The sequence below is a fragment of the Muntiacus reevesi genome, chromosome 1, assembly GCF_963930625.1.
Source record: "Muntiacus reevesi chromosome 1, mMunRee1.1, whole genome shotgun sequence".
Lineage (NCBI taxonomy): Eukaryota > Metazoa > Chordata > Mammalia > Artiodactyla > Cervidae > Muntiacus > Muntiacus reevesi.
Window position 1 is genome coordinate 156,536,280 of NC_089249.1, and position 20,083 is coordinate 156,556,362.

Sequence of the window (20,083 nt, forward strand, 5' to 3'; positions counted from 1 at the left end):
TTGCCTCCACTGCTATCAGAGGCAAACCAGCATTCTTATCCATGCTTTGTTGTTAATAATTTCTCAATTGATTTCCTTGACTCTGCCTGTGGACATACTATAGACTGTTCTTGACACAGTATCCAAGAAGATATTATTTTCCAAAAAAAATAAATAAAAGAGCTTGTCTTTTCAAAATAGAAGTCTAAATCCTTAAAATTTGCCTTTTTTACTTTATTTCCTACTATTCAGTCTAGCCCTGTTGGCTTTCTTGGTATTTCTAATTATCAGGCATACACCCTACCCGACCCACAGAATCTTTGTGTGTGGTTTTTTTGTTGTTAGTTTCTCTCTTTCTGGAATGTCCCCATGATTTAGGTCTTGTGATATTTAATAGGGTCTTCAGGCCTATACTCCATAGAATTTTGCTAGGGTGATTCTGTCTGTGAGGTCCCCATTGACCACCCTATGTAAAATTACAGCTGCTTCCCTACATATCCCTCCCACCCCACCCAGCAGCATTTCTTATTTCCTTTATTTTCCTCCCATGCTATTTACCATCCTTCGATATACTGTATGTTTTACCTATTTATTTTAGAGAGGGTTGTGTGTTTTTAAATGTTTCTCCTTACGAGAATTTAAATTTTACTAGAATGTAAGTTCTACAAGGGTAGGAATTTATTCATTTATCTACCTTGATTTATTATGAAGCAATGGATGAGTATGAGGACTAGAATTCTGTTCTGTTTGGCCTCATAGCTAGACTATCATTAGTTCATGTGTATTTGTCCTTTGCTTTATATATCCATCCCTACCTTTATCCCACTCCTACTCAAAAAGCCTTGGAATTGATAAAGTTCTATAGATTTTCAGTTCAGTCACTCAGTTGTGTCTGACTCTTTGTGACCCCATGGACTGCAGCATGCCAGGCCTCTCTGTCCATCACCAACTCCTGGAGCTTGCTCAAATTCATGTCCATTGAGTCAGTGATGCCAGCCAACCATCTCATCCTCTGTCGTCCCCTTCTCTTCCTGCCTTCAATCTTTCTCAGTATCAGGTGGCTAAAGTACTGGAGTTTCAGCTTCAGCATCAGTCCTTCCAATGAATATTCAGGACTGATATCCTTTAGGATTGACTGACTGGTTTGATCTCCTTGCATTCCAAGGGACTCTCAAGAATCTTCTCCAACATCACAATTCAAAAGCATCAGTTCTTTGGAGCTCAGCTTTCTTTTTAGTTCAACTCTCACATCCTCACATGACTACTAGAAAAACCATAGCTTTGACTAGACAGGCCTTTGTTGGCAAATAGTGTCTTTGTTTTTTAATATACTGTCTAGGTTGATCATAGCTTTTCTTCCAAAAAGCAAGTGTCTTTTAATTTCATGGCTGCAGTCACCATCTGCAGTGATTTTGGACATGTGGATTGAATAATCAGATTATTTAATGTTTAGTCATATAGTGATAGTAACAATTGCTATGCTCAGTAGTTCAGTCGTGTCTGACTCTGCAACCCCATGGACTGTAGACTGCCAGGCTCCTCTATCCAGGGGATTTTCCAGACAAGAATACTGGAGTGGGTTGCCATTTCCTTCTCCAGGGGATCTTCCCAATATAAGAATCGAACCCACGTCTCCTGCATTAGCAGGCTGATTCTTTATTGCTGAGCCACGGAGAAGCCCAAAATAGTTTTTAATGTTTGAATCTGCTTACTGAGGACTTGTTCTGTGTCAAGAATTTTCATGTGTTTTACATACATTATCTTTTTTGTTAAATCTATTTTGCCACGCAGTTTGTGGGATCTCAGTTCCCCAACTAGGGAATGAACCCAGGCCATGATAGTAAAAGCATGGAATCCTAACCATTAAATCACCAGGGAACCCCCTAATGAAATTTACCTGCAAATATAGCTATGACATTGTATTTGATTTTTTTTTTTCGCTTTTACAAATGTTGTGTGTGTATGTGTATAACGTCACTATATATATATATACACCCTGTGTATACATATGTAATTTTTAAACAGGTCATCAGAACACCTCATGGGAGAGACTTCGATGATTCTTTGGAAAGGTGCGAAGACTATTTGAGTGCAAGGTCATGTGGCAAGCCCCAGCATTCAGCCAGGACCTTACTTGTTCATTCAGCACCCTCTACCATGCCGAAGCATTCTCCGAGCCCTGTGTTAAACCGAGCTTCTCTCAGGGAAAGGTAGTGCTTAGCTTCTACTTCTGTATTTATTTTTGAATGATCATTAGAAAAGAGCAGGCAGTAATTATGTATGTCACGTGATTATTTGTAAAAGGGTAATTTGATTTTAAGAGAGTTACTTTAAATTGTTTTTGCTTAGAACATATTGCACAGTGTCAGATACTCCTCCCCAGCCCAGTTCTCTCAAAGGGAGTTTATTAACTATAAGTGAGTTTATTAATTAGAGTCACTTTAACCCTAATTAAATATTGTAGTTCCCAAAGTGAAAAATAGAGTATGTGAGAATTGTTTTTAAGAGATTCATAGGAATTTAAGATTATAGTCATGACTTATGTATGAAAATAGCATAGGTTATATTTTTTCTTTTACTGATAATAATGAATCTGTATATCATGGGTTCATGGCACCTGTTTTCATCAAATTACCTATCCCCAACTGCCAAGAGAATCTTAATCATGTTAATGATCTAGTTCTCCCTCTAAAAATGTTTTGGCAAACAAAGTTAAGGCACTTGTTATAATTTGAATGTGAAAGAAATAATTCCTCTTCATCTGTTTTTGTTGTTGTTGAATCCAAATTGAAAGTTCCTTGCCTCCCTCACAGTTAGTAACATAGAAAACAAGAATTATCATAAATTAAAAAAAAAAAAAAAACCCAAACCTTGGTATTTAAGAAATTTTGTAGAAATTTGAAAACCTAAGAGATATACCGTCAACACATAGAAATATAATCTGTCATCACACATAGTATCAAAAAGCTACAGAGGCACACTGAATCTCTACAGCGTGCTAGGGCATCAGGCATAAATAAGAAAGTTTAAATTAGCTGTTGAGAGTCTATCAAAAGGTCATCTCAAAACCGACGATTCAAACAAGAGTGTCAGTTTGGGAACCGTAGTAAAGCACCCTTGTTATGAACACATAAATTTGTTTCATCATTAGTCCTGTAACCATTTGAAATAGGTATATGAAGGAATCCTAGAGACGCTCATCCTAAATTAGGGAATTTTGACTGATGTTACTTCAAGTCAATCATGCCTCTGGAAATCAAGTTCAGATAGGTAGGTAGGTAGATAGATACATGCCTACATACATCTATATAGGGAGATATATGTCTGTGTATCTGTAGGTTTTAAAAGTTTAAGAGAAGCTCTGAAAGAGAGGTTTTTCTACTGAAGTCTGATAACTTGTGCCTCTGTTATCAGGGGACTTTGCATTCCACGTCTGCTCAGATGTTCAAACATTCAGTTGGTGCTACTCTACTTTTCCCTACTTTTACAATTAAGCACTGGTGGTTTTCTTGATTAGGTTCTTTGCTATATCTGTAGGTTTTCAAGCATTTTTTTAACCTCTGACTCCTTGGATATCTTATTATAAACCTTGATTTATTTTTCTATTTTTTTTGCATATTTTGCAGAAGTCTCCAATTGTCCACTGGTATAGTAAAATATCAAATTTAATCTTGTGTTGTTTTTTCCTTGTATATAATTTTGTCTCAGTATTTTGAAGTCAGGTTGATAAATTCTTCATTGAGGCTATTTTCAAAAATTCTTTATTGACGCTAACTAATGTCAGCTGTCCCTTTTTCATATTTCAGTGCAGGGGATGGTTTAGAGTAGGTGACAGCATTTATTTTGACGTTGGATAGTAGATATAGATAAATAAGTTCTTTGCTAGAAAGATATCAGTGATTCAAATATTAAACATTACATATTTTGCCTATGACTTGAAGAAATTTGAGGTACTTTTAAAATTAAAGAATATAATAGTTATTTAGTTTGAACACATCTAAATAAGTTGATAAAATTTTATTTGGGTACTTTCTAGTATAAATAAACTTTTTTATTTTCACTAAGACAGAACACCTCTACTTCAAGTGTATTTTCTAAAAAAATCTAGATCTAGTCTGTAAAGGAAAGTAAAATATATCAGACAATATGTCTTTAAGACATATTACCAAGAGAAAAAACATTTTGTTCTTTTTAGCATGCTTAGTACCACATGTTAAAATATAAGACTTTCTATGATCTGGCTTTTTAGGTCACTGAGAAATATACTAGAGTGTTTATACAATCCATTGGAATCAGTAAACAATTTAAACTGATGTAAACGTAGATTGTATGTCCTCGGCAAAATTGGGAGTATGACAGAACATACAACTCTATATTTTCTGGGTACATATTCATTAAAATTAAATAAATTTTCCTCTAAGATTGCTGTAAAATGCTGACTCCTTATCATGTATAGGAATAAACACACTTTTGAAAGCTTTATCAGTGACTCTAAGCAAATGACTTTATTTATTTATCGTGAAGGTCCTTTTTGCTTTAAGCCTTTTAAAAGAATAGCTCCAGTAGAGTTAGTACACCATAAATGGGTTTCACTTTTGATTATAAGTGTTATGTTTCAAAAGCAGTTTTCTCTTCTAAGTATAAATATTAATATTATGGCATGATAATTATATTAGCTTATACAGTATTAATAAAATCAAACTAAGAATTAATAGCAGATCTAATTTAATAGGAGCTGATATTCTCATGCTAAAGTTTTTGCTTTCTAAATGGAGTAAGACTGTTAGGCAGTCATTCCTTATACCACAGCACAGACTAGTGGATCCTCTCACAGTATCATCAAATAAGGAATAAGGCCTGCCAATATATTTCCATAAGTGCAGGCAACACATCCTACTACAAATGCAGGAGATTAAGATTTAGATATAGTAGATCATCCATTATTGATTGCATTCTTTGAAACAGATTATGTAAACCATTTATCCTGCTTACTAGTTTATACTTTGTGTAAACACATAAAATTATAACTTTGTAAGGACAAACTAGAAGCTAGAAGGTTTTAAGCAAACTATTAGCATTTTAGTAACTCATTCCTTTTTAATGAATCCGTCTGCAATGCAGGAGACCCTGGTTAGATTCCTGGGTTGGTAAGATCTGCTGGAGAAGGGATAGGCTCCCCACTCCAGTATTCTTGGGCTTCCCTTGTGGTTCAGCTGGTAAAGAATCTGCCTGCAATGAGGGAGACCTGGGTTCAATCCCTGGGTTGGGAAGATTCCCTGGAGAAGGGAACAGATACCCACTCCAGTTTTCTGGCCTGGAGAATTCCATGGTCTGAGTCGGACATGACTGAGTGACTTTCACTCACTTCCTTTATAAAGGAATTATCAAGAATATGTCATTTAGATATGTTATAATCAGATGGATGTAGAAATTTTCATTATCACTTAAATAAAGCAAGATATCTTAATTATACTAGTGCCAGTTTTGAGTTTGGAAAATGCATGAGAAAGGGAAATGATGGGCTGTTTTACTTCTTCTTTGGCATGTTTAATTCCAAGAATGGAAAATAATTTTAAAGGTACTATATGTGGAATTACTGCTCTAATATAAAAATTTATATCTTTGTTTAGAGATAAAGCTCTATAAAGAATTACATATGGACATTGTTAAAATGGTTAGGTATATAGATTTGCTGTCCCCAAAGCATGTCCAACTTTCTTAGACTATTAATTGAACATATTGTGAGGATCTAATACTACAGTTGATGTTGAATATTTGATTTTATATCTGTCTCTCATCCTCAAAGAAAGAAAATATGTTATTCTAATCCTTATATGTTACCACAAAGAGATAAGAAAAGATAACTAAGTGTCTGGCATTTGGTGATTTAATTTTCTCTCCCTCTGGCTGCAAGTTATCTTTGTTTTTTATGCCTACAGGTTCCATTCTGATTGGTGTTCACCTTCCAACTGTGATGAGATCCATGACCGGGTAAAGAATGTCTTGAAATCACATCAGGCTCATCAAAGACATTTATATGTTAGTTTCTAAATTTTTCTCTTGAAGGCTTTTTTTTTTAATTAGGCATGAAAACCACCCAAGATGTTTAACGCGTGCAATATTTAATCCCTGGGAAAGAAAAGAAAAGATACAACCTCCATTTAATGGAAGTCAGTGGTTTAGCTAAAGGCAACATATCTAACTTCCTGTTTGACCTGAGTCATTATGCAAAATGTTTGACATAGATCATGTTAACTATAAAAAAAATTAGTGATAAGTATCTCATAAAGAGTCAGTAAGTAATGACCTCATGATAATTTTTCACAGCCTTCAAAATATGTTAACTCTTGTTTTATGACCCAGAATAAATTCCATTTCCTGCAAATAGATTTGATTGAATGGTAGAATGAGAGAAGGGATGAGACATGTGATTTGGAGAAGTTTCACAACTGATTTTTATGTTAATTAAATACTTAAAAGAGGAAAAAAAGAGGTCAGGTTTATCAGTTTAGTACTAAATAATATTAGTATGAGAATCTGACGTAAGGCAAATGAACATATAAATGAATGACGAGTGGGAAATAATTACAGTATATTATTTTTTTAATGTTTGGTATCTTGTTTCAGTCATTTATTTAAAAACAATTGTTTATCAGGAGTCATGTTGGACACCAAGCTTGGTCCTGAGGATATAACTGGATTATGTGACATTGACATCATTTTATACAGTTGAAAGCTTCTATTATGCATACTGATTTTAAATTAAACTTGTTTTCAAAGTATAATATAATTATAGATAGTCCCAGTGACTGCCTCTCCCAAGGTTAGCATTATCCTAACTTCTAATAACAAGATTAGAAGTGTTAGAAGATTAGAAGTAAAAGTATTGCTTATTTTTTATGTTTATAGCAGTGACACCCTACCATGTCTTTCCCCTTTTTTTTCTTACTTATTTCATTTTGTTTTTCCAGTTTGGATATTTTTGCAATGCAGACATCTTGTTACATAGTTCTTCGCTCTTGCCTTCTGCATGGTTTTTTGTTGTGTGAAAATACTACCGTTGGTTAATGCATTCATCTATTGATGGACCTTTGGGTTGTTTCTGGTTTGAACTATTTTAGAACTGTTATGAACAGTGTGTGACCTCAGATAACATTGTATATATTTTATTTGGGTATGTTGCCACCACTGTATTGCTCAGTCATAAACTGTATAAACATTAAGCTTTTCCAAGTGATTTTAACAATTTATACTCCCACTACCAGAGTGTGTGAGTTCCATTTGTTTCATATGCTCACTTCTACTTGATAGGTTGTGTGCGTGTGTATGTGTGTGTGCATACATGCATTTTAATTTTGGCATTTTGATTGTGAGAAGTAGTTTTATCACATAATGGTTTTAATTTGCTGTTTCCTGATGACTAGTTTATTGACTATTGGGGCATTCTCTTTTGTGAGTATTTGTTCAAGTTACTTGCCCATTTTTATACTGCGTTGTCTCTTTTAATTTGTTAAAACTTCCATATAGATTCGTGATATGTCAGATATATGTTTTATAATTTTCTTTTCCCACTCTGTGCCTTGCCTTTTCTTTCTCTTAATGATATCTTTTGATGAAAAGAAGTTCTTAAGTCCAATGAGTCCAATATATCTTTTTTGTTAGCATTTTTAGAATGTTTGTCTTATCAATTGAAATAAACAATAAGCAATCTAAAACAGGAATAGAAAGGTTTTATTAGAGCCAGACTGAGAACTATAGCCCAAGAGATTTGAATTGTGAAGGAGTAGCACTTGAATTGTGTTCTGCCAGACTACAAAATGGAGGAGGCTTATATCAGCAAAGATGATAGATAGATATATATATGAGAGATAGATAGATGAGTTAAGTAAGGATTGGTCATGGTCCGAAATGGCTGTGTAGTCACAGCAGGAGACCTTGTGACCTTAAGATTGCAGCTGACTGCTGCTGCAGATGTTGTCTTGAGAACTGCTAGTATTCTTGAGTTCGATAAAGTTCAGAAAAACTGCTGGTCGTAAGAACTGCTGGCTGTAGTTAGCATAAAGTTCAAGCCACATGACAGGCTAGAATGACTTCTCCATCCCTCAGTATGTGAAAATTCCTTCTCTTAGTCTACTTCAAGACTCCATCCTATGTTTTCTTCTAAAGACTTTTTGTTTTCTTTCACATTTAAATATATGATCTAGTTGGAATTATTTTTTCTGCATAGTGGTAGGAAGGTAGCAAATTTCAAGAAAGTTTCAAGTTCTATAACTGTGGATGTCTTTTTCTTTCTAGTTCTGTTAACTTTGTTTTATATATTTTGAAGCCATGTTGTTGGTTGGATACAGATTTCAGACTACGATACAAACCTTTTATTGTAAAGTGTCCTTTTTTATTTCTAGTGTTATTTCTTGTTTCATAGTACTGTGTAAGCAGCACCTACACTGCTCGGTGTATAGTTATAGCAACTTTATTTTGGCCATATATACATGGTGTATATTTTCCATCCTCTTTTTAATCATTATATTTAAAGTGTGTATCTTGTGAATAGCACATGAGATTTTTTTCCAGATTGAAAAATCTAGAATTTTTATGTAGACTGATGCAGCTTTCTTTGGAATCAATAACATTTTTTTATAATCCTTTTCCTTTTTATTAACTTGTTATTAAGTTTTTTAAACTATGTTATTGGTTGCCCTAGAGATTTCAACTTGCATACATAACAAATTATTTCTTTGTTGACCTCGCCAATTATGTTGGGACCTAAAAACATTTAACTGTTTTTTTAACCTGCCTCATTTTTTGGATATCTATTATCTTGCATTTTGATTCTACATATATAAAACACACAACAAATTCATTTTGTTTGTGTAGTAATGTTTATTCATTTTAATCACATATTTACCCTTTCTGTTATTCTTCATCCTTTCCTGAGATTCCATGTTGCAGTTTCACTTTTTGAGTCATCTTCCTCCTCCCTGTAGTACTTTCTTTAATGTTACTATCCTGGCTTTGAATTCCAATTTTGTTTGTTTAAAAACATCATGGTTCCACTTTTATATAGGGTAGTTTTACTGGATATAAGACTCTGTATTATATCCAGGTTGGTGGCTGTTTCCTTTTGGCATTTGATCTTTTATTTTTTGGCCATACCACAGGGATCTTAGTTCCCCAGTCAGGGACTGAACCTTTGCTGTCAGCTGTGAAAGCGTGGAGTCCTAACCACTGGACCACTAGGGAGTTTCCTCCTTTGACACTTTGAGAAAGCCATTCACTGTCTTCTGGCTCCTTTTGTGTCACTTGAATAGTCACCTGTCATTCCTTTGAAGGGTTTCCCCACGCTGTTGCATTTAAGATTTACTCTTCAACTTTGTGTTTAGTAATCTTACTATGGTATGCCTAAATGTATTTTTCTTGGATTAATTCTGCATTGTTTGCAGAGCTTCTTAAATTTTTAGGTTGATATCTTTCATCAGTTTTGGAAAACCCATTCATTCTTTCTTTAAACATTGTTTCTCTTCCAATACTGTCTCTCTGGAATTTCAAATTACACTTCTATAGGGTCTTTAGACCATATATCATATGTATCTTATGCTTGTTTGATGTTTTTAATTTTTTGTCTCATTAAAGAAATTTAATTTAAAGTTAGGAATCTCCCATATAGAAAAACCCTAAGCCCAGAGGCCTTCTCTAGTGAATTCAACCAAACCTTTAAGGAAAACATAATGCTAATTTTACACATTCCTGAAAACAGAAGAAACAATACATCCTGGGTCATCTCATGATATCAACATTTCTTCTAATGTCGAATAGATAATGACATTACAAGAAAAGAAAAATAGACCAAAATCCCACATAATATATACATAAAAACCCTTAACAACATGTTAGCAAATTAGAATCAGCAATATATAAAAATGAAAATGTATCATAATCAAGTGGACTTATCCCAGAAACACAATGTAAATTCATCCTATTAACAGATTAAATACATTTTGTTCTGTGTCATTTCAGTAGACAGAAAAATTATACAGCAAAGTTTAAATCTATTCATGTTAAACACTGCTGGTAAAATTGAGGTAGAAGCATACTTCCTTAACCTAATTAAGAAGCATCTTTAAAAAACCTACTGCTGACATTATACTTAAGGTGAAAGGCTAAATGCTTTTTCCCTCTAAGCTCAGAAGCAAGGCAAGCAAGCCCTCTCTCACCATTCCTTTAACATCATACTGGGAGTCTTAGATAATACAGATAGATAAGAACATATATAAAAGGCTTAAAGGTTAGAAGGAAAGAAACAAAGCTATTTGCAAAGGATATGGTTATTTATGTAGAAAGTTCCAAATGATCTACAGAAAAACTCCTAAGAAGTAAGTTTATCAATGTCATAGGATAAAAAGAAAGTAGTTTTTTCCTATATACTAGCCATGAACAATTGGCATTTTAAAAAAGAAAATCCATACGGTTTATAATAGCACCAGAAACTGAGGTGCTTACATATAATTCTAACAGGATTATACAGAGCATTCTGAGAACTATAAAACACTGTTGAAAGAAATCAAAGATAGAACTAAAACAGAGTTACACCATATTCATTGGTTGGAAGACTTAATGTTAAGATATCAGTTTTCCCAGGTTGAACTCTAGATTGAAGGAAATCATAAAACCCCATCAAGCTTTCAAATGGATACTGATAAGCTGATTCTAAAATGTGAATGGAGGAGTACTTGAGAATACCAAAGGAGTTCTGAAAGAACAAAATTGGAGGATCCCCCACCTAATTTTAAGACTTAACTGTAAAGCACAGCAGTGAAGACTGTGTGTGTTTGTGTGTGTGCTCAGTCACTTAGTTGTGACAACTCTTTGTGACCCCATGGACTGTAGCCTGCAAGGCTCTTCTGCCCCTGGAATTTTCCAGGCAAGAATCCTAGAGCTGGTTGCCATTTCCTACTCCAGGAGATCTTCCCAACCCAAGGATTGAACCCAAGTCTTTTGTGACTCCCGCATTAGCAAGTGGATTCTTTATCACTGTGCCACCAATGAAGACTGTGCTATTGATTAACTTATAGACACAGATTTCAAGGAATAGAAGAAATACCCTGGAAATAGACCCACACAAGTACTGATTTTTAACAAAAGTACAAACCCAATTAAATGGAGCCTTTGCATTTATTCTCTTTTTAACACATGGCTGTAGACAACCAAAAACAAACTGCTGACACATAATTAAAAATATATCAAAAATATATCATAGACCTAAAACATAGTAGGGGCTTCCCTGGTAGCTTAGCTAGTAAAGAATACGCCTGAAATGCAGGAGACCCAGGTTTGATTCCTGAGTCAGGAAGATCCCCTGGAGAAGGGATTGGTTACCCACTCCAGTATATTGGGACTTCTCTGGTGACACAGACAGAAAGGAATCTGCCTGCATTGCAGGAGACCTGGGTTCGATCTCTAGGTTAGGAAGATCCCCTAGAAGAGGGCATGACAACCCACCCTTGTATTCTTGTCTGGAGAATCCCCATGGAAGAGGAGCCTGGCGGGCTGCAGTCCATGGGGTTGCAGAAGAGTTGGACATGACTGAGCGACTAAGCACAGCACATAACATAGTAGGAAATCCATTTAATTTATATTTTAAAATGACTTTAGATACGACATCAAACACATGATCTTTATAAAGGAAAAGGAAAGTGTTAGTCGCTCAGTCGTGTCTGACTCTTTGTGACCCTGTAGACTGTAGCCTGCCAGGCTTCTCTGCCTTTGGGATTCTCCAGGTAAGAATATATTAGAGTGGGTTGCCATTTCCTTATGCAGACAGTCTTCCTGATCCAGGGAACAAACGCCAGTCTCTAGCATTGCAGGCATATTCTTTGCCATATGAGCCACCAGAGAAGCCCTATAAAGGAAAAGGCAAGTTATTGATAAATGTTATTAAAATTAAAATTTTTTGCTCTGTGAAGACACTGTTAAGAGAACAGAAAGATTAACCCTTGTCTGAATAAAAATATTTGTAAATCACATATATAATTAAGGACTTGTATCCAAAACTAAAATATGTAAAACAACTCTTCAGGCTCAACGATAAAAAAATAAACAAAATTAAAACTGGGCAAATGATCTGAACGGACATTTTATCCAGTTAGCATATGAAAAGATGTGCAATAATCATTATAGAAATGCAAATGAAGACAACCTGAGATACTATTACACACCTATTAGAATTTGTTAAACGAAACCACCACCCCCCAGTGCCTCCCTAAAAAGAAGCGCCACAAATACTATCAAGGATATGGAACAACAGGAATTATCATTTAATGCTGGTGGGAAGCTCAAACATACAGCCACTCTTGAGGACAGTTTGAAGGTAGTTTTGTGTAAGTTTAAACATGCACTTGCCATATGACCCAGCAGTCCATCTCTTAGCTATTTACCCAAGTGAACTGAAAGCATATCTTCACACAGAAACCTGTACGTGAATGTTTATAGAAACTTTATTCATCATTTCCAAAAACAGCATGTTCTTTAATTGTGAACGGTGAACAAACTATGGTACAGCCATTCAATGGAATATAATTCAGCAATAAAAAAGAGTAAGCTATTAATGTATGTTAAAACACGATGAATCTTAAATTTAGTTTGCTAAATGAAAAAAGCCAGAACCCCAAAGCTACACATTATATAATTTTATTTATATGACATTGTTAAAATAGCAAAGGTTAGGAGACACAGAAGCTGTTAACTGCAAAGAAACTCACCTCACGGGAATTTTTAGGGTGCAGGCACTGATTAATATACTGATGTGGCTGATATATGACTTAATGTATTTGTCAAAACTCCTAGGAAAATGACTGATGGCTGAGAGTAATTTTTATATTTTTAAATTACTTGGTGGAGGGAGACAGAATATTTTACTCTTTCAAATATACATTAGAAAGAGTTAAATTTATTATATAAAAATTAAAAGTGTGATGCTGACTGTTTTGAAGATTTAATGTAGATTATAATGAACTAGCAGTATTAAAATTACAAGACTTGTCTTTAAATTAGCTTATCTAAATTACTTTGGAATATGGCGTTTTGGCTGGATACTGTAAAGCTAAAGCCAGGAAGAACTACATGATTACTATATTCTTATTTGGAAATTACCAAACTTTTTCTGGAAAGAGCCAGATAGTAATTATTTTCTGTGTGTATGCTCTGGGATCTCATAACTACTCAACTCTACTGATAGAGCACAAAATCAGTCATAGACAACACATAAACAAATGGTCATGACTGTATTCCAGTAAAACTTTATCCATGTGCACTAAAATGTGAATTCCATGAAATTTTCATGAAATATTCTGTCTTCCCCCACCTAGTCATTTAAGAATATAAAAATTACTCTCAGCTAGTAGTCCTACCAAAACAGGCAAAGGGCCAGAGTTGCCCTGGGAGCTGTTTGCCAACCCTTGCTCTAGTAGATAAATGTGTTTTACACAGTGATATGGATTAACAATTCTGAAAATGCTTTACATTTATATGAGAGTTGGACAAATAAGTAAATAAATTGTGGATAAAATAACCAGGTTTCTCACTGTCAGAAAAAAAAGTTACAAAGAAACAAAATGAATGAAGCTAGAATGAACTCTGTGAACCTGGATTAGAGTCTGAGATGACAATTTTAATTCATATTTCTTTTAATATATACAGATAGATTAATTCAGAATTATAGATATGGGTATACATGTATTAGTATATTCACATATTTTCCTGTATTTACCGTTTGAAAGGGCCTCAAGGGAGTGACAACCTGATAGCAATAAGCATACCCAGCTCCCAAATCTAATACCTGTTATTTCTGAATATTTATTTTCTATGAAAATCAACAGGCCTTTTTTCTTGGAGCAATAGTTAATTCTCAGGGTAGAGCCTGGAACATCTTACATTATGGAAAGTGATGAATTGTTCAAAATGTAAGAGGAATAGGGGCATATCAAAAGGATACAGGAGCAACCTGAATGAGCCCCCCAACTGGCCATTTCTTGAATAATTTGAGCAACAAAATAAATAGCATTAGTATTGAATTATAATCCAGACAATGAAATAAATATCCATGAGTCCACACTGATGTAAGTGAAACAATGAGTGAACAATGGTGAGAATGGACCGATCTTCCTTACAGAAGAATCCTAAATAACAGTTGTTGATATTGCCCACTCCAAGAAATAGAGCTTAATTCTTCCCTTGCTCTTGGGCTGGGCTTGATTTACATCTAAAAATATAACATGGAAAAAAGAAATAATAATTTAGGTGGCGCAGTGGTAAAGAATCGCCTGCTAATGCAAGAGACAGAGATTTGATCCTTGGGTTGGAAGAGGAAATGGCAACCCACTCCAGTATCCTTGCTGAAAAAAATCCGATGGAAAGAGGAGCCTGGCAGATTACAGTTCATAGGGTCACAAAAAGTTGGACACAAGTGACTGACTGAGTGCACAAAATTTTGGTGGAGAAATCTGGCAGATGACACCACCTTACTACTAAAGTGATCAAGATTAACATCATTAGTGATAACAGATGTTGATAGCTGGTATCCCTTTATATCAGGGGATGTGAAGGACATGTCTGTGTCATTTGTTCCACCAAACCCATAACCTTGGCCTCAACATGAGAATACATCAGACAAAACCAAATGGAGAAATTTTGTACAAAACAGCTGGCTGGTATGTCAAAATCATGGGAAAGAGAGAGCACAGAAGCCTATCACAGATTGAAGGAAACAAAGGAGAAACGATGACTAAATGCAGCACAGCATCCTATTTTGGATCCTGGAACAGAAGTGAAGTGAAATCGCTCGGTCGTGTCCGACTTTTTGCGTCCCCATGGACAGTAGCCTGCACCAGGCTCCTCCGTCCATGGGATTTTCTAGGCAAGAGTACTGGAGTGGGTTGCCATTTCCTTCTTCAGGGAATCTTCCCGATCCAGGGATCGAACCCAGGTCTCCCGCATTGATAGACAGACGCTTTACCATCTGAGCCACCAGGGAACAGAAATAGTACATTGTTGAAAAAATTGGTGAAATCCAACTAAAGTCTGTAGTTTAGATAATAGTATTGAGCCAAAATTAATTTCTTAGTTTTGCAAAATTTACTCTGCTTATATGAGATGTTAACATTAAGAGAACTTGAATGAAGGGTGATGTTCCTGTGTACAAGAACTCTTCATCTTTGCAATTTTTCTCTAAATATTTTTTAAAACCTGTTGAGTTCTTTATTTTCAGTCCTTTTGACTTTTACCTGAGAGTTGGTGTGATTACAGACCCCTTCCTGCTCATGTGAATACATGCACAGCTACCCAATCATGTTCAGCTCTTTGCAGCCCCATGAACTGTAGCCCACCAGGCTCCTCTGTCCATAAAATTTTCCAGGCAAGAATACTGGAGTCGGTTGCCAAGGGATCTTCCTGACCCAGGGTGCAAACTCACGTCTCTTGTGTCTCCTGCATTGGCAGTCAGATTCTTTACCACTGCGCTACCTGAGAAGCCCCTTCCTTCTCATAGGTACTGTTTATAACGCTCATCTTCTCAGGCAAGATAGCAGAAGGTTCTTTCTGCTGTTCAGAGACTTTCTACTGAGCTTTTTGTCACTTCGCCCTGTACAGTTTCAGATATTCTGCACGTATATTGAGGAACAGTCGACTCAGTTTTGCACCCAGTGTCTCATTGGGTTTTGGCCTCTCAGATTTTCAGTTTTATCCATCTAACATAGTAAGACTGCCAAAACACTGTTGGCTTGTTTGTCCTCCAACAGTGGACCTGTGACAAAGCATACTTTTCTCAAGCTTTTGTTCTGTTCTCAGAATTCACAAATGCCCCTAGGAAAATAACAGCTGCAGGCTGTTAACTCAACCCTCCCCTCAGGAATCTTGGCACTACTCACAGCATTGTTTAAGGAGCTTTCTACTGCCTTTAAACAAAAGCAATATAAGTATATATATATATACATGTACATACGCATACACACACACACAAACAACCCCTTCCTACTCAAAAGTAAAAGACCTTAGCATCACTTCTTTTAATTACTTGAATTTGTCTTTGTCCCTGACCTGCCTTTCTTGAGTGGAAGGCAGTTAAGGTTGCTCGTGTTGACTTATATGGTATACTAAATCTCAGTATCTTAAATTGTTTTACATTAAGAGCAGTCTGAACACAAGCTCTTCAAATTAGTCTTATTTTTTCTGCGTCTGTTCTTTCTTGTAGTATATATTGAACATTTTCATCAAGTATCTGCATCCTTTGTTGCTTGGACTATGCAAAGTCCAAAATTTTATGGACTATGCAAAAGTGAAATCAAAATTTCCATAAGGAACTTGTGTAATTCAGTTATTATTTTTAAACCAAAAAAGAAATATGAAAGATTAAAAAAGTAGTGTGGCACAGTATATGATGAAGGATAAGAATAAAAAGCATAAGTAGGAAATGTTATTTTTTTTTTTTCCAAGAAAAACTGAAATTGGTTACATAGGAATAATAACTTTATTAAACATTTATTAGAGGCCAGGCACCTTGCATGTATTTAATATTACATTTTATCCTCATAATAATTTTACAAAGTGAGTACTATTAAGACGTACTATTTCATAGATGAGAAACTGAGCCTCATAAATTTATGACTTCTATATAAGGTCACATAGCTACTTAGGATGATTGAAACCAAGATTTAAATTTATATTAATACTCTATAATCTTGAACACTAAGCTCTAAGAATACATACAATCTTATACATATATCTAACAATATGCCTAAGCATAAACATGTGAAAACGTGCAAACCAAGATCCATGCTCAGGAACAAACAGCAACATACCAGAGACACACATGCAAACTGTACACTAAAGCACACTCCCTAAATACAGATCAGACCGAAGTCCATGTTGGTCCTATCTGAAAGATACTCACAGACAAAGCTATACCATCTTGAATACAAACATTAGGTATTTAGGGGTTTTTCTGAAATTACATCACAAAGAATTTTTAAAAGTAAAAACTAAAAAGTCTATATTTCACAAAGAATTTAAATACCAACCTCTTCTGGGGCAGTAAAAAGGTCCTTCATAAATCCTTAAATGTTTTATTAGTACAGAGAAGAGTAAAACATATTGTATCAGAAATTTGGCAATCATTTATAAATGAAGAGAACCCCATCCCAAACAAGCTAATGGAAGTTCGTGATCATGAAAGATCCCATTGGAAATAAAACTCAGTTGAGTAAGGAAAGGACTCTCGACTTTTTGACTTGAACATTTTTTCAAGAAAATCTAAAATCATTTCAACAAAGACCCCAGTCCGTCTGCTATAGCTTCTGAACCCCAGTTTCTGGTGCCTTTTGGCACAAATAAGAGAGTGCGATGTAATCCTATCAGCCTATACTGTCTAGAAATTCATGTTTTTACATAAAACTCATTCTGGAAATTGTGAGGTATAATCTAGTTAAATTAGAAGGTTCTTGTTGGGCCAAATTGTGGGAAAAACAGAATAGGAAGCATAGACTTTATCCTGAAATCCAGTAGTCATGGAGTCAGATGCATTCAAGAGTTAGGGTAGGTGTTGAGTACTGTGACCAATAGAGAAAGTCTGTAACCTCTCTGGATGAGAAAACCACTACCCAGCTCTAGATAGAAGTGCTGCCATATAGGAATTCAGGCACAATGTTGCCAGATCTTCCAATTATTTTTTTAAAGTATTCATTTTTATATAAATTTGTTGTCTTTAATTCACATTAAAACAAAACATTTTGTGGGCCAAACAAAGCACATATACCCACTGCTAACTGGCAACCTCTTCTTGTGTGATCAGTCTATAATCAGTGTTTTTCTTAGGAAATGAATTTGATAGCATTAAGTAATCAGTTGGCTTGCATAAAGAATAAGATTGATGAAAGAAATCAAAGAGGACACAAACAGATGGAGAAACATACCGTGTTCATGGATTGGAAGAATCAATATTGTCAAAATGGCTATTCTACCCAAAGCAATCTATAGATTCAATGCAATCCCTATCAAGCTACCAACAGTATTTTTCACAGAACTAGAACAAATAATTTCACAATTTGTATGGAAATACAAAAAACCTCGAATAGCCAAAGTAATCTTGAGAAAGAAGAATGGAACTGGAGGAATCAACCTGCCTGACTTCAGACCCTACTACAAAGCCACAGTCATCAAGACAGTATGGTACTGGCATGAAGACAGAAATATAGATCAATGGAACAGAATAGAAAGCCCAGAGATAAATCCATGAACCTATGGACACCTTATCTTTGACAAAGGAGGCAAGGATATACAATGGAAAAAAGACAATCTCTTTAACAAGTGGTGCTGGGAAAACTGGTCAACCACTTGTAAAAGAATGAAACTAGAACACTTTCTAACACCATACACAAAAATAAACTCAAAATGGATTAAAGATCTAAATGTAAGACCAGAAACTATAAAACTCCTAGAGGAGAACATAGGCAAAACACTCTCCGACATAAATCACAGCAAGATCCTCTATGACCCACCTCCCAGAATATTGGAAATAAAAGCAAAACTAAACAAATGGGACCTAATGAAACTTAAAAGCTTTTGCACAACAAAGGAAACTATAAGTAAGTGAAAAGACAGCCCTCAGATTGGGAGAAAATAATAGCAAATGAGGAAACAGACAAAGGATTAATCTCAAAAATATACAAGCAACTCCTGTAGCTCAATTCCAAAAAAATAAATGACCCAATCAAAAAATGGGCCAAAGAACTAAACAGATATTTCTCCAAAGAAGACATACAGATGGCTAACAAACACATGAAAAGATGCTCAACATCACTCATTCTCAGAGAAATGCAAATCAAAACCACAGTGAGGTACCATCACACGCCAGTCAGGATGGCTGCTATCCAAAAGTCAACAAGCAATAAATGCTGGAGAGGGTGTGGAGAAAAGGGAACCCTCTTACACTGTTGGTGGGAATGCAAACTAGTACAGCCACTATGGAAAACAGTGTGGAGATTTCTTAAAAAACTGGAAATAGAACTGCCATATGACCCAGCAATACCACTTCTGGGCATACACACTGAGGAATCCAGATCTGAAAGAGACACATGCACCCCAATGTTCATCGCAGCACTGTTTATAATAGCCAGGACATGGAAGCAGCCTAGATGCCCATCAGCAGACAAATGGATAAGGAAGCTGTGGTACATATACACCATGGAATATTACTCAGCCGTTAAAAAGAATTCATTTGAATCAGTTCTAATGAGATGGATGAAACTGGAACCCATTATACAGAGTGAAGTAAGCCAGAAAGATAAAGAACATTACAGTATACTAACACATATATACAGAATTTAGAAAGATGGTAACGATGGCCCTATATGCAGGGCAGAAGAAGAGACGCAGAAGTACAGAACAGACTTTTGAACTCTGTGGGAGAAGGTGAGGGTGGGATGTTTCGAAAGAACAGCATGTATATTACCCAGAGGAATCGGGTGGAGAGGGAGATGGGATGGGGGACCGGGATGGGGAATACGTGTAACTCTATGGCTGATTCATATCAATGTATGACAAAACCCACTGAAAAATAAAAAAATTAAAAAAGAAAAAAAAAAAAGAATGACAATTTAGAGTGAGATTTTTGAAAATAATATAATGAAAGAATAAATCAGGAAGGGTATATGATTTGCCAGGGAATAGTATGGTTTAAATATTAAAATTTTGAAGTTGATTAGTAAGTTTAGCAAATTTAATGAATTGCTACTGTATGCCTGCAAGGGGCTGTGTGCTCTTTTACGGAGGCTCTGTCTGGAACCAGTCTGTTCAGCAAGCACTGTTCTGTTCCAGTTTCCTGATAGGTTTCTTGTATTAGTAGAATTAGTATATTTAAACATATTTAGAATGGCACAGGCCTATAGAAAGTATTTATTAATGTTTGCTATTCTTTTTCTAAAATCACTTTTCTATGATCATAATAAGTTGAAGATTATTATAAGCAACTGAGAAGTCAGTCTCACAAAGGAATTATGAGATTTGTTACCTTTTTCCCCTGAAAAGTCAACTTTGGGTTTTATTGGCTCTGTTGTATATA

General features: G+C 35.3%; 1 protein-coding gene across 3 annotated transcripts in view; it reads left to right on the top strand.

Moving 5' to 3' along the window:
• Positions 1 to 20,083, top strand: part of SPATA6 (spermatogenesis associated 6) — a 155,502-nt gene that overhangs the window by 103,205 nt on the left and 32,214 nt on the right. For 2 of the 3 annotated variants that reach the window (XM_065913427.1, XM_065913429.1), the window contains 2 exons: positions 2,005 to 2,189; positions 5,919 to 6,018. In XM_065913427.1, the coding sequence (XP_065769499.1) occupies positions 2,005 to 2,189; positions 5,919 to 6,018 (285 nt within the window). The remainder of the gene's footprint in view (positions 1 to 2,004; positions 2,190 to 5,918; positions 6,019 to 20,083) is intronic. The other variant, XM_065913428.1, reaches the window with a different exon arrangement.